This window comes from Cherax quadricarinatus, chromosome 62 (assembly GCF_038502225.1).
Source record: "Cherax quadricarinatus isolate ZL_2023a chromosome 62, ASM3850222v1, whole genome shotgun sequence".
Lineage (NCBI taxonomy): Eukaryota > Metazoa > Arthropoda > Malacostraca > Decapoda > Parastacidae > Cherax > Cherax quadricarinatus.
Window position 1 is genome coordinate 18,499,176 of NC_091353.1, and position 22,343 is coordinate 18,521,518.

The 22,343-nt window shown below is 43.1% G+C and overlaps 1 protein-coding gene across 1 annotated transcript in view; it reads right to left on the bottom strand.

The window, feature by feature from the left end:
- LOC128687208 (uncharacterized) overlaps positions 1-22,343 on the bottom strand; it is a 274,565-nt gene that overhangs the window by 159,706 nt on the left and 92,516 nt on the right. Inside the window, exon 7 of the mRNA XM_070098520.1 lies at positions 20,865-21,083. Coding sequence (XP_069954621.1) covers positions 20,865-21,083 — 219 coding nt within the window. The remainder of the gene's footprint in view (positions 1-20,864; positions 21,084-22,343) is intronic.

Genomic DNA, 22,343 nt, shown 5'->3' on the forward strand with positions numbered 1-22,343 from the left:
GGACTTGTGGTAGCCAGGAACTTGTAGGACTTGTGGTAGCCAGGAACTTGTAGGACTTGTGGTAGCCAGGAACTTGTAGGACTTGTGGTAGCCAGGAACTTGTAGGACTTGTGGTAGCCAGGAACTTGTAGGACTTGTGGTAGCCAGGAACTTGTAGGACTTGTGGTAGCCAGGAACTTGTAGGACTTGTGGTAGCCAGGAACTTGTAGGACTTGTGGTAGCCAGGCAACTTGTAGGACTTGTGGTAGCCAGGAACTTGTAGGACTTGTGGTAGCCAGGAACTTGTAGGACTTGTGGTAGCCAGGAACTTGTAGGACTTGTGGTAGCCAGGCAACTTGTAGGACTTGTGGTAGCCAGGAACTTGTAGGACTTGTGGTAGCCAGGAACTTGTAGGACTTGTGGTAGCCAGGAACTTGTAGGACTTGTGGTAGCCAGGAACTTGTAGGACTTGTGGTAGCCAGGAACTTGTAGGACTTGTGGTAGCCAGGAACTTGTAGGACTTGTGGTAGCCAGGCAACTTGTAGGACTTGTGGTAGCCAGGCAACTTGTAGGACTTGTGGTAGCCAGGAACTTGTAGGACTTGTGGTAGCCAGGAACTTGTAGGACTTGTGGTAGCCAGGAACTTGTAGGACTTGTGGTAGCCAGGAACTTGTAGGACTTGTGGTAGCCAGGAACTTGTAGGACTTGTGGTAGCCAGGAACTTGTAGGACTTGTGGTAGCCAGGAACTTGTAGGACTTGTGGTAGCCAGGAACTTGTAGGACTTGTGGTAGCCAGGCAACTTGTAGGACTTGTGGTAGCCAGGAACTTGTAGGACTTGTGGTAGCCAGGAACTTGTAGGACTTGTGGTAGCCAGGAACTTGTAGGACTTGTGGTAGCCAGGAACTTGTAGGACTTGTGGTAGCCAGGAACTTGTAGGACTTGTGGTAGCCAGGAACTTGTAGGACTTGTGGTAGCCAGGAACTTGTAGGACTTGTGGTAGCCAGGAACTTGTAGGACTTGTGGTAGCCAGGCAACTTGTAGGACTTGTGGTAGCCAGGAACTTGTAGGACTTGTGGTAGCCAGGCAACTTGTAGGACTTGTGGTAGCCAGGAACTTGTAGGACTTGTGGTAGCCAGGAACTTGTAGGACTTGTGGTAGCCAGGAACTTGTAGGACTTGTGGTAGCCAGGAACTTGTAGGACTTGTGGTAGCCAGGAACTTGTAGGACTTGTGGTAGCCAGGAACTTGTAGGACTTGTGGTAGCCAGGAACTTGTAGGACTTGTGGTAGCCAGGAACTTGTAGGACTTGTGGTAGCCAGGAACTTGTAGGACTTGTGGTAGCCAGGAACTTGTAGGACTTGTGGTAGCCAGGAACTTGTAGGACTTGTGGTAGCCAGGAACTTGTAGGACTTGTGGTAGCCAGGAACTTGTAGGACTTGTGGTAGCCAGGCAACTTGTAGGACTTGTGGTAGCCAGGCAACTTGTAGGACTTGTGGTAGCCAGGAACTTGTAGGACTTGTGGTAGCCAGGCAACTTGTAGGACTTGTGGTAGCCAGGCAACTTGTAGGACTTGTGGTAGCCAGGCAACTTGTAGGACTTGTGGTAGCCAGGCAACTTGTAGGACTTGTGGTAGCCAGGAACTTGTAGGACTTGTGGTAGCCAGGCAACTTGTAGGACTTGTGGTAGCCAGGCAACTTGTAGGACTTGTGGTAGCCAGGAACTTGTAGGACTTGTGGTAGCCAGGCAACTTGTAGGACTTGTGGTAGCCAGGCAACTTGTAGGACTTGTGGTAGCCAGGCAACTTGTAGGACTTGTGGTAGCCAGGAACTTGTAGGACTTGTGGTAGCCAGGAACTTGTAGGACTTGTGGTAGCCAGGAACTTGTAGGACTTGTGGTAGCCAGGAACTTGTAGGACTTGTGGTAGCCAGGAACTTGTAGGACTTGTGGTAGCCAGGAACTTGTAGGACTTGTGGTAGCCAGGCAACTTGTAGGACTTGTGGTAGCCAGGCAACTTGTAGGACTTGTGGTAGCCAGGAACTTGTAGGACTTGTGGTAGCCAGGAACTTGTAGGACTTGTGGTAGCCAGGAACTTGTAGGACTTGTGGTAGCCAGGAACTTGTAGGACTTGTGGTAGCCAGGAACTTGTAGGACTTGTGGTAGCCAGGAACTTGTAGGACTTGTGACAAAAACCAGACACATTCATCTGGTTTGTTTACATTATGTGTGGGTGAGGGGGGGAGGGCTGCCCTTCCTGGCTACCCATACTTCCCAACTTTACTTCATACAAATAAAACTCACCTCTCACCCTACGTTAAGACTATAAATATTTTAAGGTAATTAATGAGTGTACTATATATGCATTTTATCGCTCTAGGGTGCTTAATGGTATACTGTAGTAGGTATAAGTGGCCAGGCAAGATGCCATACCTCCCACATGACTTTCTACAAATAAATACTTTTCACCTCCCAGCACACATAAGGGGGATTACCAACAGACCCCTGGCAGTCTTCAAGCTGGCACTGGACAAGCACCTAAAGTCAGTTCCTGATCAGCCGGGCTGTGGCTCGTACGTTGGTTTGCGTGCAGCCAGCAGCAACAGCCTGGTTGATCAGGCGCTGATCCACCAGGAGGCCTGGTCACAGACCGGGCCGCGGGGGCGTTGACCCCCGAAACTCTCTCCAGGTAAACTCCAGGTAAAACCTCTCACCCCACATTAAGACCATTAAGACTACAAATATTTTAAGGTAAGTAATGTGTGTACTGTATATGCATTTTATCGCTCTAGGGAGCTTTAAGCATCGTAGTATAGTATGTGGGGGTTGGGTGGCCAGAAGAGCTACCACACCTGACTTCTTAGAGTAAATACTACTCACCTTCTGCCCTACACTAAGACTACAAATATTTTGAGGTAAATAATGAGTGTACTGTGTGTGTATTTTATTTTTTAATGCCTAGTTCTATTGCTAACTTAATATATGTTAGTATAAACTTGTTATCTGGCATTTATATGCATTTATAAATGGAAAAAATGGAGTTCTGCTTTCCGGCAGTAGCCTGGAACCTAACCTGCTGAATAAGTGGGGCCCTACTGTATGTGTCTTATCAATACTAATGTCTTGATATTCAACCTAAATGACCCAACTGCCTGGACAGCAATAAGGCAGCTATTTATTTATTTATTTATTTATTTATTTATTATAATTTGAGCACACATACAGAGGTACAAAAAAAAAAATACAGATAAGAGCAGCATGCCAAAGCCACTTATACTATGCATAGCATTACGGGCTGGCTTAAAATTAACTTAAGATTAACTAAGCAATGATGAAATCAGTGATAAAACATTAATGTAAACAGATTACTATAAAGCACAAGTGAGTATTACAATGACAGGTCATATGGTTGCTTGCATTGTTGTACATTCAGTCATATGGAGTTTTCTGTTAGGTAGTGTATTTAAAAAATAATAAAGTTAGATTGGGTTTTAGGTTTAACATTTATGTGATATAATTGTGAGAAACATTTAAGATATACAATTTATAAGGTTGAGTTATTCAGTATTTATTTGGTTTTGGGTGAGTAAGTGATCTTTGAGAAGAGACTTGAATTTATAAACAGGTAGTGTTTCTTTTATATTTACAGGTAATGAATTCCAGATTTTAGGGCCTTTTATGTGCATTGAGTTTTTGCATAGCGTGAGATGGACACGAGGAACATCAAAGAGTGATCTGTCCCTTGTGTTATGGTCATGTGTTCTGTTGAGGTTGGCAAGGAGATGTTTGAGGGGAGGGTTAATATCAGAGTTAAGTGTTCTATGTATGTAATAGGTGCAGTAATAAGTATGGATGTTTTGTATGGTGAGTAGGTTTAGTGTATTGAATATTGGTGGAGTGTGCTGCCTGTAGTGAGAATTTGTTATCATTCTAACTGCAGCCTTTTGTTGGGTAATTAGTGGTCTGAGATGGTTAATTGTTGTTGAGCCCCATGCACAAATTCCATAGGTGAGATAGGGGTAAATAAGTGAGTGATATAGGGCCAGGAGGGCTGACTGTGGAGCATAGTACTGTATCTTCGATAGTATGCCTACAGTCTTGGAAATTTTTTTAGAAATTTGTTGTATATGTGTATGAAATTTGAGTCTATTATCAAGGTGGATTCCTAAGAATTTTCCCTCTGTTAGCTTTGTGATAGGTGATCCGTTTATCGTTATGTTAAGAGGTACATCTATAAAACTATAAAAGGGATACCCATGAGCAGCTTCACTCTGGCCATACCCTTTCTATGGGCATCATTCTATTAGCAATCATTTATTCCTAAAATGACTAACTTTTGGAACATAATCTCACAGCACTTGTTTGGAGTGACATCTAAACTATTGTATCTAAGCATCTCTGCAAAGACAGTGATTATGTATGAATGATGGTGAAGGTGTTGAACAATGATGAAAGTTTTTTCTTTCTTTTGGGAGTTTTTCTTTCTTTCTGGGTCACCCTGCCTTGGTGGGAAATGGCTGATATGTTAAAAAAAAAAAAAATAAATGAAAGCTCTGGCCCACAGTTGGATCTGACTTCACCTTGTTTCTTATACTCATTTTGCTTAATACTAAGTAAAAGTCTGTATATATAAACTAACTTACTGGGGTCAGGCTCTGAAATGAGCTGATGTATAACAACTCTATGTAAAATACATGAAAGAACCTTTACCTTATTCCAGTAAGGGAGAAAATAGAGAGAGAAAAACTTTCCTCTAAAGATAATGTGAAAAGGACATTCAAACTTTTCAACACATCAGCCATCTCCTACCAAGGCAGGGTGACCCAAAAAAGAAACACTTTCATCATCATTCACACATAATCATTGTCTTTGAAGAGGCACCCAGATACAACAGTTTAGATGTCACTCCAAATAGACAATATCCCAAACCCCTCCTGTAAATTGCAGGCATTGTAATTCTCACCTCTAGGACTCAAGTCCAGCTAACCAGTTTCCTATTATGAGCCTGTAACTTACTATACAAACATTATAATATACAAGATCATTATTTCTTACTGTCTTCTTTCAAAATACAGTGGAACTTTGACTTACGAGTGTCCCAACGTACGAGTTTTTTGAGATACGAGCCCTCGATTGGTCGATTTTTTCCTCTGAGTTACAAGCCAACATTTGAGTTACGAGCCAGCTGCCCCCACTTCCCCCTCAACCCAAAACCTGGACACCTCTCTTCTTTATCTATGATTCCATGGAAATCATCCTCTTTTTTTTATCAGCACTGTCCTTTACACTTACTTTCTTAGGACCCATGGTTAAAAAAGCGAAATTTGGCCAAATGACTGTCAAAAATGTAAGGAAAGCATGAGAGAACTGCTCCCACAGCTAGGTAAACAGTGCATCAAGTTGACTTCATTCTGAAGCTTTCGTTGTTATAATAATGTACGTATTATTATTAATTTAGGGAACTGAAGCTCTATCGTTATTGTAATAACAGTTATTATTATAACTATTATTATGATAATTTAGGGAACTGAAGCCCCTCACCAGTGTCAAGGTTCCTTGATGTTGGTGAGGGGCTCCTGATCCAGGGAATTGGATATATGCTCTAGTTCCCTAAATTATTAATAACAACAATAATATATGTAATAAATAATAAATAATAATAAATAATAAATAATAAATGATGTACATGTTTATAGAGGGGCAACTGATATATCGGATCATTATTTAGTTGTAGCTACAGTTAGAGTAAGAGGTAGATGGGAAAAGAGGAAGGTGGCAACAACAAGTAAGAGGGAGGTGAAAGTGTATAAACTAAGGGAGGAGGAAGTTCGGGGGAGATATAAGTGACTGTTGGCAGAAAGGTGGGCTAGTGGAAAGATGAGTAGTGGGGGGGGGGGGGGTTGAAGAGGGTTGGAATAGTTTTAAAAATGCAGTATTAGAATGTGTGGCAGAAGTTTGTGGTTATAGGAGGGTGGGGGCAGGTGGAAAGAGGAGTGATTGGTGGAATGAAGAAGTAAAGGGTGTGATAAAAGAGAAAAAGGTAGCTTATGAGAGGTTTTTACAAAGCAGAAGTGTTATAAGAAAAGCAGAGTATATGGACAGTAAAAGAAAGGTGAAGAGAGTGGTGAGAGAGTGCAAAAGGAAAGCAGATGATAGAGTGGGAGAGGCACTGTCAAGAAATTTTAATGAAAATAAGAAAAAATTTTGGAGTGAGTTAAACAAGAAAGCCTAGGGAAAATATGGATTTGTCAGTTAAAAATAGAGTAGGGGAGTTAGTAGATGGGCAGAGGAAGGTATTAGGTAGATGGCGAGAATATTTTGAGAAACTTTTAAATGTTGAGGAAGAAAGGGAGGCGGTAATTTCATGCACTGGTCAGGGAGGTATACCATCTTTTAGGAGTGAAGAAGAGCAGAATGTAAGTGTGGGGGAGGTACGTGAGGCATTACATAGAATGAAAGGGGGTAAAGCAGCTGGAACTGATGGGATCATGACAGAAATGTTAAAAGCAGGGGGGGATATAGTGTTGGAGTGGTTGGTACTTTTGTTTAATAAATGTACGAAAGAGGGGAAGGTACCTAGGGATTAGCGGAGAGCATGTATAGTCCCTTTATACAGTGGACCCCCGGTTAACGATTTTAATCCGTGCAAGAGGGCTCATCGTTATGCGAAATAATCGTTATGCGAATGAATTTTCCCCATAAGAAATAATGGAAATAAAATTAATCCGTGCAAGACGCCCAAAAGTATGAAAAAAAAATTTTTTTACCACATGAAATGTTAATTTTAATACACACAAACTGAAAAAGGCATGCACAATTAAATGACACTTACTTTTATTGAAGATCTGGTGATGATTGATGGGATGGGAGGAGGGGAGAGAGTGTGTTAGTGTTTAGAAGGGGAATCCCCTTCCATTAGGACTTGAGGTAGTAAGTCCTTTTCTGGGGTTACTTCCCTTCTTCTTTTAATGCCACTAGGGCCAGCTTCAGAGTCACTGGACTTCTTTCGCACAAGATATCTGTCCATAGTGGCCTGTACCTCTCGTTCCTTTATGACTTGCCTAAAGTGTTTCACAACATTGTCAGTGTAATAATCACCAGCACGGCTTGCAATAGCTGTGTGAGGGTGATTTTCATCCATGAAGGTTTGCACTTCAAGCCACTTTGCACAGATTTCCTTAATCTTTGAAGTAGGCAACTTCTTCAATTTCTCTCTCCCCTCCTCCGAAGCAATTTCCTCAGGTGTGGCCTCTTGCTCTTGAAGTTGATCTAGCAGCTCATCAGTGGTTAGTTCTTCATTGTCCTCCTCCACCAACTCTTCCACATCCTCCCCACTAACCTCCAACCCCAAGGACTTTCCCAATGCCACAATGGATTCCTCAACTGGCACAGGATTCTCAGGGTTAGCCTCAAACCCTTCAAAATCCCTTTTGTCTACACATTCTGGCCACAGTTTCTTCCAAGCAGAGTTCAAGGTCCTCTTTGTCACTTCCTCCCAAGCCTTACCTATAAGGTTTACACAATTGAGGATATTAAAGTGATCTCTCCAAAACTCTCTTAGAGTCAGTTGAGTTTCTGAGGTCATTACAAAGCACCTTTCAAACAGAGCTTTTGTGTACAGTTTCTTGAAGTTGGAAATAACCTGCTGGTCCATGGGCTGCAGGAGAGGAGTGGTATTAGGAGGCAAAAACTTCACCTTAATGAAGCTCATGTCCCCATAAAGTCGCTCTGCCACGTCTGTAGGATGACCAGGGGCATTGTCTAACACCAGGAGGCACTTAAGTTCTAATTTCTTTTCAGTTAGGTAATTTTTCACATTGGGGGCAAATGCATGGTGTAACCAGTTATAGAAAAATTCCCTAGTGACCCATGCCTTACTGTTTGCCCTCCACAGCACACACAAATTATCCTTGAGGACATTCTTTTGCCTGAACGCTCTGGGAGTTTCAGAGTGATACACTAATAAAGGCTTCACTTTGCAATCACCAGTAGCATTGGCACACATCAACAAAGTAAGCCTGTCTTTCATAGGCTTATGTCCTGGGAGTGCCTTTTCCTCCTGAGTAATGTAGGTCCTGCTTGGCATTTTCTTCCAGAACAGGCCTGTTTCATCACAATTAAACACTTGTTCAGGTTTCAGTCCTTCAGTTTCTATGTACTCCTTGAATTCCTGCACATATTTTTCAGCCGCTTTGTGGTCCGAACTGGCAGCCTCACCATGCCTTATCACACTATGGATGCCACTACGCTTCTTAAATCTCTCAAACCAACCTTTGCTGGCCTTAAATTCACTCACATCATCACTAGTTGCAGGCATTTTTTTAATTAAATCCTCATGCAACTTCCTAGCCTTTTCACATATGATCGCTTGAGAGACGCTATCTCCTGCTATCTGTTTTTCATTTATCCACACCAATAAGAGTCTCTCAACATCTTCCATCAATTGCGATCTTTGTTTCGAAAACACATTTGAACCTTTGGCAAGAACAGCTTCCTTGATTGTCTTTCTGGTGCCCACAATAGTAGCGATGGTTGATTGGGGTTTCTTGTACAGCTTGACTAGGTCGGCTATACGCACTCCACTTTCATACTTATCAATTATCTCTTTCTTCATCTCTATAGTAATTCTTACCCTTTGAGGTGTAGGGTTGGCACTAGAAGCTTTCTTGGGGCCCATGGTCACTTATTTTCCAGAAACAGCACCGAAAATACTGTAATAATACGAAATATTCCGAGTGTATGCTTGGATGTTACCGCGGAGGCTGGCTGGTAAACAATGGGACGGAGCGGCACATGTGAGGCTGGCTGAGGGCACATTGGACGCGTCTCGGACGAAAATCGGTATGCGGGTTTTTAATCGGTATGCGGGGCAAAAATTTTGCGATAAAAGTAATCGTTATGCGGAAAAATCGCTATGCGATGCCATCGTTATGCGGGGGTCCACTGTATAAAGGGAAAGGGGACAAAAGAGATTGAAAAAAATTATAGAGGAATAAGTTTATTGAGTATACCAGGAAAAGTGTATGGAAGGGTTATAATTGAAAGAATTAGAGGTAAGACAGAATGTAGGATAGCGGATGAACAAGGAGGTTTCAGAGTGGGTAGGGGATGTGTAGATCAAGTGTTTACATTGAAGCATATATGTGAACAGTATTTAGATAAAGGTAGGGAAGTTTTTATTGCATTTATGGATTTAGAAAAGGCATATGATAGAGTGGATAGGGGAGCAATGTGGCAGATGTTGCAAGTATATGGAATATGTCTTAAGTTACTAAATGCTGTAAAGAGTTTTTATGAGGATAGTGAGGCTCAGGTTAGGGTGTGTAGAAGAGAGGGAGACTACTTCCCGGTAAAAGTAGGTCTTATACAGGGATGTGTAATGTCACCATGGTTGTTTAATATATTTATAGATGGGGTTGTAAAAGAAGTAAATGCTAGGGTGTTCGGGAGAGGGGTGGGATTAAATTTTGGGGAATCAAATTCAAAATGGGAATTAATGCAGTTACTTTTTGCTGATGATACTGTGCTTATGGGAGATTCTAAAGAAAAATTGCAAAGGTTAGTGGATGAGTTTGGGAATGTGTGTAAAGGTAGAAAGTTGAAAGTGAACATAGAAAAGAGTAAGGTGATGAGGGTATCAAATGATTTAGATAAAGAAAAATTGGATATCAAATTGGGGAGGAGGAGTATGGAAGAAGTAAATGTTTTCAGATACTTGGGAGTTGACGTGTCGGCGGATGGATTTATGAAGGATGAGGTTAATCATAGAATTGATGAGGGAAAAAAGGTGAGTGGTGCATTGAGGTATATGTGGAGTCAAAAAACGTTATCTATAGAGGCAAAGAAGGGAATGTATGAAAGTATAGTAGTACCAACACTCTTATATGGGTGTGAAGCTTGGGTGGTAAATGCAGCAGCGAGGAGACGGTTGGAGGCAGTGGAGATGTCCTGTCTAAGGGCAATGTGTGGTGTAAATATTATGCAGAAAATTCGGAGTGTGGAAATTAGGAAAAGGTGTGGAGTTAATAAAAGTATTAGTCAGAGGGCAGAAGAGTGGTTGTTGAGGTGGTTTGGTCATTTAGAGAGAATGGATCAAAGTAGAATGACATGGAAAGCATATAAATCTATAGGGGAAGGAAGCCAGGGTAGGGGTCGTCCTCAAAAGGGTTGGAGAGAGGGGGTAAAGGAGGTTTTGTGGGCAAGGGGCTTGGACTTCCAGCAAGCGTGCGTGAGCATGTTAGATAGGAGTGAATGGAGACGAATGGTACTTGGGACCTGACGATCTGTTGGAGTGTGAGCAGGGTAATATTTAGTGAAGGGAATCAGGGAAACCGGTTATTTTCATATAGTCGGACTTGAGTCCTGGAAATGCGAAGTACAATGCCTGCACTTTAAAGGAGGGGTTTGGGATATTGGCAGTTTGGAGGGATATGTTGTGTATCTTTATATGTGTATGCTTCTAAACTGTTGTTTTCTGAGCACCTCTGCAAAAACAGTGATAATGTGCGAGTGTGGTGAAAGTGTTGAATGACGATGAAAGTATTTTCTTTTTGGGGATTTTCTTTCTTTTTTGGGTCACCCTGCCTCGGTGGGAGACGGCCGACTTGTTGAGAAAAAAAAAAAAAAAATCAGGGAAACCGGTTATTTTCATATAGTCGGACTTGAGTCCTGGAAATGGGAAGTACAATGCCTGCACTTTAAAGGAGGGGTTTGGGATATTGGAAGTTTGGAGGGATATGTTGTGTATCTTTATACGTATATGCTTCTAAACTGATGTATTTTGAGCACCTCTGCAAAAACAGTGATTATGTGTGAGTGTGGTGAAAGTGTTGAATGATGATGAAAGCATTTTCTTTTTGGGGATTTTCTTTCTTTTTTGGGTCACCCTGCCTCGGTGGGAGACGGCCAACTTGTTGAAGAAAAAAAAAACAATAATAATAATAATAATAATAACAATAATAAGAATAGTAATTATTATAATAACGATAGAGCTTCAGTTCCCTAAATTAACAATAATAATAATAATAATTATAATAATAATTCATTTATTTATTTATTTATTTATTTGAACATGATACAGAGAAGTACAAGGAATACAATTTTTAAAGTGCAGCATGCCAAAGCCCCTTGTATGCAGAGCATTATGGGCAGGCTTGAAATTAACTTAAGATTAACTAAGCAATGATATACTCAGTGGTAAACATTGTTGTAAACAGTTGACAATTAACCCTTTGGGGGTTGTCAGGCCCTCTCAGAGACTTGTTCTCAGGGTCGCCAAAATATAAAAAAAAAAAAAAAAAAAAAATTCTTATGAAAAGATAGAGAATCTTTTTCCGATCATAATGACACCAAAAGTATGAAATTTGATGAAAAACTTATGGAATTATGCTCTCGTGAAGGTAGTGGTCTCGACGATGTTTACGCATCGGCAATTTTACCCACTTTGAGCCCTATTTTCGGCCAATTCCAGTGTACTAGTCGACCAAAATCATAACTATTTCGCTAGAACTCCATTCTTTCTATCGAATGGGTACAAGAAACCACCCATTTACCGATTTCAACTATCCAATAAAGTGGTCAGAATTTAGCAATTTTGCCAATTTCACACAAATTTCAAAAGATGCCAATTTCCGAATAGGGTCCAGAATAAACAAGAAAGACATTCCTGGCACTAAAATAGCAAGTTCTCTGTTTGTTAGTCACATCCCCAGGCCCCTCTTATATTTCTTTGGCTTTCCACTTTGAATTTTTATTCTTACAATAAATAGAAGATTTACTGTTATGCAGACTACTGCATTAGTGTAAAAATGGTATAAATAATATCAGCGCACTTGTGAAAGAAAATCAGACTCACCAGTTGACGTGTATTGGATGCTTGGCATGATTTGTTTACTTTTGAACTTTGATAAAAATCAAACATTTCTGCTACTTTGAGCTCAATATCAAGGTACTTTTCATTGTAAAACCAGTCAAAATCATCTCAATTTCTGTAATATGTCTTCCATTCTATAAAATGAGACCAAGAAAACTAGAATACAACAATAAATACCATATGAAAATACTGTGCAAAGTCGTTGTTTTAATCCAAAAACACGGTCAAAGTTTTTTTTTCTCATTACGCACTGTGTGCTGCAGGATTTTTTTATACTGCGCACACTGACCACATAGACTCATTCTTTCATATGTAGGCCTACCAGCTTTCTCTCACCAGATTTGAGGGCGCTAGAATTTAGGCGAACTAGTACGTCAAAAACCCTGGGGCGTAAGCCATACTCGTACGACCGAAACCCCCAAAGGTTTAAGCACAAATGAGTATTTCAAAGACAGGTCATATGGTCATTTACTGTGTTGCTATGCATTCAGCAGAATGGAGTATTCTGTTAGATAATGTAGTAATTAAAAATAACAAAGAATGATTGGGTCACAGGTTACAATTATTCAGTATTTATTTGGTTGTGGGTAAGTGATTTTTAAGAAGAGACATGAATTTATTAACAGACAGTGTTTCTTTTATATTCACAGGTAGTGAATTCCAGATTTTTCGGCCTTTTATGTGCACTGAGTTTTTGCACAGAGCTTCAGTTCCCTAAATTAATAATAATAATTATAATAATAATAATATAGTCCCTTTATATAAAGGGAAGGGGGACAAAAGACATTGTAAAATTTTTTTTTTTATTATTATTATTATTATCACACTGGCCAATTCCCAACAAGGCAGGGTGGCCCAAAAAAGAAAAACTTTCACCATCATTCACTCCATCACTGTCTTGCCAGAAGGGTGCTTTACACTACAGTTTTTAAACTGCAACATTAACACCCCTCCTTCAGAGTGCAGGCACTGTACTTCCCATCTCCAGGACTCAAGTCCGGCCTGCCAGTTTCCCTGAACCCCTTCATAAATGTTACTTTGCTCACACTCCAACAGCACATCAAGTATTAAAAACCATTTGTCTCCATTCACTCCTATCAAACACGCTCACGCATGCCTGCTGGAAGTCCAAGCCCCTCGCACACAAAACCTCCTTTATCCCCTCCCTCCAACCTTTCCTAGGCCGACCCCTACCCCGCCTTCCTTCCACTACAGACTGATACACTCTTGAAGTCACTCTGTTTCGCTTCATTCTCTCTACATGTCCAAACCACCTCAACAACCCTTCCTCAGCCCTCTGGACAACAGTTTTGGTAATCCTGCAACTCCTCCTAACTTCCAAACTACGAATTCTCTGCATTATATTCACACCACACATTGCCCTCAGACATGACATCTCCACTGCCTCCAGCCTTCTCCTCGCTGCAACATTCATCACCCATGCTTCACACTCATATAAGAGCGTTGGTAAAACTATACTCTCATACATTCCCCTCTTTGCCTCCAAGGACAAAGTTCTTTGTCTCCACAGACTCTTAAGTGCACCACTCACCCTTTTCCCCTCATTAATTCTATGATTCACTTCATCTTTCATAGACCCATCCGCTGACACGTCCACTCCCAAATATCTGAATACATTCACCTCCTCCATACTCTCTCCCTCCAATCTGATATCCAATCTTTCATCACCTAATCTTTTTGTTATCCTCATTACCTTACTCTTTCCTGTATTCACTTTTAATTTTCTTCTTTTGCACACCCTACCAAATTCATCCACCAATCTCTGCAGCTTCTCTTCAGAATCTCCCAAGAGCACAGTGTCATCATCCTGGTATACTGAGTATACCAGGAAAAGCATACGATAGGGTCATAATTGAAAGAATTAGAAGTAAGACTGAATGTACGATTGCGGATGAGCAAGGAGGTTTTAGAGTGGGTGAGGGATGTGTAGATCAAGTGTTTACACTGAAGCATATATGTAAACAGTATTTAGATAAAGGTAGGGAAGTTTTTATTGCATTTATGGATTTAGAAAAGGCATATGATAGAGTGGCTAGGGGAGCAATGTGGCAGATGTTGCAAGTATATGGAATAGGTGGTAAGTTACTAAATGCTGTAAAGAGTTTTTATGAGGAAAGTGAGGCTCAGGTTAGGGTGTGTAGAAGAGAGGGAGACTACTTCCCGGTAAAAGTAGGTCTTAGACAGGGATGTGTAATGTCACCATGGTTGTTTAATATATTTATAGATGGGGTTGTAAAAGAAGTAAATGCTAGGGTGTTCGGGAGAGGGGTGGGATTAAATTATGGGGAATCAAATACAAAATGGGAACTGACACAGTTACTTTTTGCTGATGATACTGTGCTTATGGGAGATTCTAAAGAAAAATTGCAAAGGTTAGTGGATGAGTTTGGGAGTGTGTGTAAAGGTAATAAGTTGAAAGTGAACATAGAAAAGGGTAAGGTGATGAGCGTATCAAATGATTTAGATAAAGAAAAACTGAATATCAAATTGGGGGGGAGGAGTATGGAAGAAGTGAATGTTTTCAGATACTTGGGAGTTGACGTGTCGGTGGATGGATTTATGAAGGAAGAGGTTAATCATAGAACTGAGGGAAAAAAGATGAGTGGTGCGGTGAGGTATATGTGGAGTCAAAAAAAACGTTATCTATGGAGGCAAAGAAGGGAATGCATGAAAGTGTAGTAGTACCAACACTCTTATATGGGTGTGAAGCTTGGGTTGTGAATGCAGCAGCGAGGAGGCGGTTGGAGGCAGTGGAGATGTCCTGTCTAAGAGATATGTGCGGTGTAAATATTATGCAGAAAATTCGGAGTGTGGAAATTAGGAGGTGTGGAGTTAATAAAAGTATTAGTCAGAGGGCTGAAGAGGGGTTGTTGAGGTGGTTTGGTCATTTAGAGAGAATGGATCAAAGTAGAATGACATGGAGAGCATTTAAATCTGTAGGAGAAGGAAGGCAGGGTAGGGGTTGTCCTCGAAAAGGTTGGAAGGAAGGGGTAAGGGAGGTTTTGTGGGCGAGGGGCTTGGACTTCCAGCAGGCGTGCGTGAGCGTGTTCGATGGGAGTGAATGGAGACGAATGGTATTTGGGACCTGACGATCTGTTGGAGTGTGAGCAGGGTAATATTTAGGGATGGGATTTCAGGGAAACCAGTTATTTTTATATAGCCGGACTTGAATCCTGGAAATGGGAAGTACAATGCCTGCACTCTAAAGGAAGGGTTTGGGATATTAGCAGTTTGGAGGGATATGTTGTGTATCTTTATACGTATATGCTTCTAAACTGTCGTGTTCTGAGCACCTCTGCAAAAACAGTGATTATGTATGAGCGAGGTGAAAGTGTTGAATGATGATGAAAGTATTTTCTTTCTTTTTTGGGGTCACCCTGCCTCAGTGGGAGATGGCCGACTTGTTCAAAGAAAAAAATATGTACATAATACGTACATAATAATAGCTCAGAATGCTGCTGCTAGTTGGCAGTACACATGTTTACATCTCTGTCAAAGCAGTTCTCTCATGGTTTGCTTACAATTTTGACAGTCATTTAGCCAAATTTCACTTTTCTAACTATGGGTCCTAAGAAAGTAAGTGCAAAGGGCAGTGCTGAGAAGAAAAAGACAACAATTTCCATGGAATTAACGCATGAAATCATAAATAAACATAAGCAAGGTGCACGAGTTGTGGATTTAGCCAGACAATACCAGCACAGTACATCTACTATATGTACGATACTAAAGCAGCAGGAGTCGATAAAGGCTATAGCGCCAGCCAAGGGCGTTACAATAACATGGACCTTTGTCCATGAAAAAATGGAGAAGCAGCTGCTGACGTGGTTGAGAGAGAAGCAGCTGCTGACGTGGTTGAGAGAGAAGCAGCTGCTGACGTGGTTGAGAGAGAAGCAGCTGCTGACGTGGTTGAGAGAGAAGCAGCTGCTGACGTGGTTGAGAGAGAAGCAGCTGCTGACGTGGTTGAGAGAGAAGCAGCTGCTGACGTGGTTGAGAGAGAAGCAGCTGCTGACGTGGTTGAGAGAGAAGCAGCTGCTGACGTGGTTGAGAGAGAAGCAGCTGCTGACGTGGTTGAGAGAGAAGCAGCTGCTGACGTGGTTGAGAGAGAAGCAGCTGCTGACGTGGTTGAGAGAGAAGCAGCTGCTGACGTGGTTGAGAGAGAAGCAGCTGCTGACGTGGTTGAGAGAGAAGCAGCTGCTGACGTGGTTGAGAGAGAAGCAGCTGCTGACGTGGTTGAGAGAGAAGCAGCTGCTGACGTGGTTGAGAGAGAAGCAGCTGCTGACGTGGTTGAGAGAGAAGCAGCTGCTGACGTGGTTGAGAGAGAAGCAGCTGCTGACGTGGTTGAGAGAGAAGCAGCTGCTGACGTGGTTGAGAGAGAAGCAGCTGCTGACGTGGTTGAGAGAGAAGCAGCTGCTGACGTGGTTGAGAGAGAAGCAGCTGCTGACGTGGTTGAGAGAGAAGCAGCTGCTGACGTGGTTGAGAGAGAAGCAGCTGCTGACGTGGTTGAGAGAGAAGCAGCTGCTGACGTGGTTGAGAGAGAAGCAGCTGCTGACGTGGTTGAGAGAGAAGCAGCTGCTGACGTGGTTGAGAGAGAAGCAGCTGCTGACGTGGTTGAGAGAGAAGCAGCTGCTGACGTGGTTGAGAGAGAAGCAGCTGCTGACGTGGTTGAGAGAGAAGCAGCTGCTGACGTGGTTGAGAGAGAAGCAGCTGCTGACGTGGTTGAGAGAGAAGCAGCTGCTGACGTGGTTGAGAGAGAAGCAGCTGCTGACGTGGTTGAGAGAGAAGCAGCTGCTGACGTGGTTGAGAGAGAAGCAGCTGCTGACGTGGTTGAGAGAGAAGCAGCTGCTGACGTGGTTGAGAGAGAAGCAGCTGCTGACGTGGTTGAGAGAGAAGCAGCTGCTGACGTGGTTGAGAGAGAAGCAGCTGCTGACGTGGTTGAGAGAGAAGCAGCTGCTGACGTGGTTGAGAGAGAAGCAGCTGCTGACGTGGTTGAGAGAGAAGCAGCTGCTGACGTGGTTGAGAGAGAAGCAGCTGCTGACGTGGTTGAGAGAGAAGCAGCTGCTGACGTGGTTGAGAGAGAAGCAGCTGCTGACGTGGTTGAGAGAGAAGCAGCTGCTGACGTGGTTGAGAGAGAAGCAGCTGCTGACGTGGTTGAGAGAGAAGCAGCTGCTGACGTGGTTGAGAGAGAAGCAGCTGCTGACGTGGTTGAGAGAGAAGCAGCTGCTGACGTGGTTGAGAGAGAAGCAGCTGCTGACGTGGTTGAGAGAGAAGCAGCTGCTGACGTGGTTGAGAGAGAAGCAGCTGCTGACGTGGTTGAGAGAGAAGCAGCTGCTGACGTGGTTGAGAGAGAAGCAGCTGCTGACGTGGTTGAGAGAGAAGCAGCTGCTGACGTGGTTGAGAGAGAAGCAGCTGCTGACGTGGTTGAGAGAGAAGCAGCTGCTGACGTGGTTGAGAGAGAAGCAGCTGCTGACGTGGTTGAGAGAGAAGCAGCTGCTGACGTGGTTGAGAGAGAAGCAGCTGCTGACGTGGTTGAGAGAGAAGCAGCTGCTGACGTGGTTGAGAGAGAAGCAGCTGCTGACGTGGTTGAGAGAGAAGCAGCTGCTGACGTGGTTGAGAGAGAAGCAGCTGCTGACGTGGTTGAGAGAGAAGCAGCTGCTGACGTGGTTGAGAGAGAAGCAGCTGCTGACGTGGTTGAGAGAGAAGCAGCTGCTGACGTGGTTGAGAGAGAAGCAGCTGCTGACGTGGTTGAGAGAGAAGCAGCTGCTGACGTGGTTGAGAGAGAAGCAGCTGCTGACGTGGTTGAGAGAGAAGCAGCTGCTGACGTGGTTGAGAGAGAAGCAGCTGCTGACGTGGTTGAGAGAGAAGCAGCTGCTGACGTGGTTGAGAGAGAAGCAGCTGCTGACGTGGTTGAGAGAGAAGCAGCTGCTGACGTGGTTGAGAGAGAAGCAGCTGCTGACGTGGTTGAGAGAGAAGCAGCTGCTGACGTGGTTGAGAGAGAAGCAGCTGCTGACGTGGTTGAGAGAGAAGCAGCTGCTGACGTGGTTGAGAGAGAAGCAGCTGCTGACGTGGTTGAGAGAGAAGCAGCTGCTGACGTGGTTGAGAGAGAAGCAGCTGCTGACGTGGTTGAGAGAGAAGCAGCTGCTGACGTGGTTGAGAGAGAAGCAGCTGCTGACGTGGTTGAGAGAGAAGCAGCTGCTGACGTGGTTGAGAGAGAAGCAGCTGCTGACGTGGTTGAGAGAGAAGCAGCTGCTGACGTGGTTGAGAGAGAAGCAGCTGCTGACGTGGTTGAGAGAGAAGCAGCTGCTGACGTGGTTGAGAGAGAAGCAGCTGCTGACGTGGTTGAGAGAGAAGCAGCTGCTGACGTGGTTGAGAGAGAAGCAGCTGCTGACGTGGTTGAGAGAGAAGCAGCTGCTGACGTGGTTGAGAGAGAAGCAGCTGCTGACGTGGTTGAGAGAGAAGCAGCTGCTGACGTGGTTGAGAGAGAAGCAGCTGCTGACGTGGTTGAGAGAGAAGCAGCTGCTGACGTGGTTGAGAGAGAAGCAGCTGCTGACGTGGTTGAGAGAGAAGCAGCTGCTGACGTGGTTGAGAGAGAAGCAGCTGCTGACGTGGTTGAGAGAGAAGCAGCTGCTGACGTGGTTGAGAGAGAAGCAGCTGCTGACGTGGTTGAGAGAGAAGCAGCTGCTGACGTGGTTGAGAGAGAAGCAGCTGCTGACGTGGTTGAGAGAGAAGCAGCTGCTGACGTGGTTGAGAGAGAAGCAGCTCGCAGGATATACATATCAGTTATGTTCAGTGATTAAACAAAAATTGTATCAGTTATGTTCAGTGTGTAAGTACAGTGGACCCCCGCATAACGATTTTAATCCATGCAAGAGGGCTCATTGGTATGCGAAATAATCGGTATGCGAATGAATTTTCCCCATAAGAAATAATGGAAATCAAATTAATCCGTGCAAGACACCCAAAAGTACGAAAAAAATTTTTTTACCACATGAAATATACATTTTCCTACACACAAAGAGAAGGATACATGCACAATAGTAGAGTAGTACATGCACAGTATATATTGTGCATGTACTACTCTACTAAATGAGGAATAAATGACACTTACCTTTATTGAAGATGCAGCAATGACTGATGAGACAGTGTGTCCTGGGAGTGCCTTTTCCTCCTGAGTACTGTAGGTCCTGTTTGGTATTTTCTTCCAGAACATGCCTTATCACACTGTGTATGCCACTACGATTCTTAAATCTCTCAAACCAACCTTTGCTGGCTTTAAATTCACCAATATGAGCACTAGTTCCAGGCATTTTTCCCTGTTCACCTGGGTGTTAGTCGACTTGTGTGGGTTGCATCCTGGGAGACAAGATTAAGGACCCCAATGGAAATAAGTTAGACAGTCTTCGATGACACTGACTTTTTTGGGTTATCCTGGGTGGCAAATCCTCTGGGGTTAATTGTTTCTTGGTATTCTCAATAAGCCACACCAACAACGGTGCTACAGCAGCAGCAGCAGCTGACGGTGGTACAGCAGCAACAGACGATGCTACAGCAGCAGCAGACGATGCTACAGCAGCAGCAGCAGCAGACGATGCTACAGCAGCAGCAGCAGCAGACGATGCTACAGCAGCAGCAGCAGCAGACGATGCTACAGCAGCAGCAGCAGCAGACGATGCTACAGCAGCAGCAGCAGCAGCAGACGATGCTACAGCAGCAGCAGACGATGCTATAGCAGCAGCAGCAGCTGACAGTGCTACAGCAGCAGCAGACGATGCTACAGCAGCAGCAGACGATGCTACAGCAGCAGCAGACGATGCTACAGCAGCAGCAGCAGCAGCAGCTGACAGTGCAGCAGCAGCAGCAGCTGTACTACCAATAGTAGCGATGGTTGATTGGGGTTTATTATACAACCTGGCCAGCTCGGAGACACGCACTCCACTTTCATACTAATCAATGATCTTTTTCTTCATCTCTATTGTAATTCTCACCCTTATTGCTGTAGGGTTGGCACTAGAAGCTTTCCTGGGGCCCATGGTCACTTATTTTCCAGAAAAAGCACAGAAAACACTGTAATAATACGAAATATTCCGATTGTATGCTTGGATGTTACCGCGGAGGCTGGCTGGTAAACAATGCCACTGGCGGCACATGTGAGGCTGGCTGAGGGCGCACATTGGACGCGTCTCGGACGAAAATCGGTGAGCGAGTTTTTAAGCGGTATGCGAGGCAAAATTTTTGCGATTAAAGCAAGCGGTATGCGGATTAATCGTTATGTGATGCCAACGGTATGCGGGGGTCCACTGTACATGTACACTTTATATAAACATTCTATTATTTCTTTACATTCTGTAGTGTATTATGATTTACTGTGTGTTTATATACAATATTTTCAATGTTTTCCTTAGAAAACTAGTGATCTACTGCAGTTAGCCTCAAAAATACTCCATTTTCTCTTGCACTAAGAGCATGGGAAGATACTATATAGTCAAATTGGACACGAAATGGCAGATGCTTCTGCCACTGCCACCACATTATGGCCTATTTTATTCATTCTAGAGTATATATCATGTTTCTGTGTTAATTATATTGTTTATTATGTCATATTAGATGAATTGTGATAGATAAACAAGCTGTACAGTTGATAATAGCGTCATGTTCAAGTATTTTTTCTTGTCTCTCCAGAGCGCAGGAACGAATTAATGGCTTTTCAATTAATTTAAATGAGGAAAATCAATTTGATATACGAGTAAATTGAGTTACGAGCTAGCTCCTGGAATGGATTAAACTTGTAAGTCAAGGTTCCACTGTCCATGGAATTTAATAGCTATCAAAAATCTGAAAATATCAATGTATTAGTTACCATAGTAATGAGGGAGATATTTTCCAACAGATAAGCTTGCCAAAACTTGAATTCCTGGTGTCCTACTTCTGCCTGGCTGTAAAAACAAATGAACATCATAATAAAAACTTATCAACACAAATACAAGTGCGTTTTTACACTGACCTTATCCAGCTCGGTATAACGAGTGCCAACTATATACAATTGTAAGATGAGCTGAAAGGCAGACTCCAGAGTGGCTTCCATCACGTTAGTTATGGCAACTCTCATTTGTGCTACATGCTTCAGATCGTAGTATTTACGAATTTTCATATCTCGCATGTGGTGCCGGTAAGTCTTGGTGTTACCGTGTGTCGGGAAACTATTGTATGATTTTGAATCCACCTGCGAGTAAGAATGATAATGACAATAACGAAAATGATTATAAAACATAGAGAATTAAGAACAAATTTAATTACATGAGTTTTTCTTTTTTTTACTAACATATCAGCCATTTCCCACCAAGGTAGGGTGGCCCAATAAAGAAAAACTTTCACCATCATTCACTCCATCACTGTCTTCCCAGAGGCGCACTTAAACTACAGTGTAAGCACACCTGTGTTCGCATACTCTGACTTCTAGTAACCATGAAGTTTCAACTGATTCAGATGATTCTACTGCCAGTCTTGGCAGTAGAATCATCTATTTTTTTTTTTAACAAGTCGGCCATCTCCCACCGAGGCAGGGTGATCTAAAAAGAAAATACTTTCATCATCATTCAACACTTTCACCTCACTCATGCATAATCACTGTCTGCAGAGGCGCTCAGATACAACAGTTTAGAAGTACAGTGGACCCTCAAATTTAGTAGTCCCTTTTCTGTATGCAAAACTATTTCTCACGGGAAATATTAACAAAAAATACATTTTATAGAGAATAACAATAGTTTTGCATACAGAAAAGGGACTACTAAATTCAAGGGTCCACTTTACCTCCAAACTGTCAATATCCCAAACCCCTCCTATAAAGTGCAGGCATTGTACTTCCCATTTCCAGAACTCAAGTCCGGCTAACCGGTTTCCCTAAATCCCTTCACATTATCGTTATAATCAGAAAGAAGCACTAAACCACAAGGGATATACAGCACAGCAGGGCAGGGAAGAATGCAGGGGTAATGGGTAGTAAGAAGGAAAAGGATGATTATTAGGGTATGAAGTGTAGAGGGGCAGTGGATAGTGCAGGGGTAGTGGGTAGCTAGAGATTAAGATGGAAAGGGCTGAGAAGTGTGTCAGAGACATCATCATCATCATCATCAAAGTTTGTGCAGTAAATCAGTTGCTGTCAAAAAGGCAATGAGAGTGTCCGGATTAAAGGAGGGTCCGTCAGCAAGAAGGGAAGGTAAAGAAAGGGCAGCAGAGCGGAGACGACGTTGGAGGTAAATTCTTTGTGCTCGTTGATAGAGTGGGCAGTCCAACAGAATGTGGCTAACAGATAATGGAACTTGACAATTCTCACAGAGAGGAACAGGACGCCTCTCCATGAGATACCAATGAGTAAGACGAGTGTGGCCGATGTGAAGACGGGAGAGAGTAGTCTCCTAACCTAGATACTGATGACAAGAAGATGGCCAGAAACCTATATTTGGCTTAATAGAATGAGGTTTCT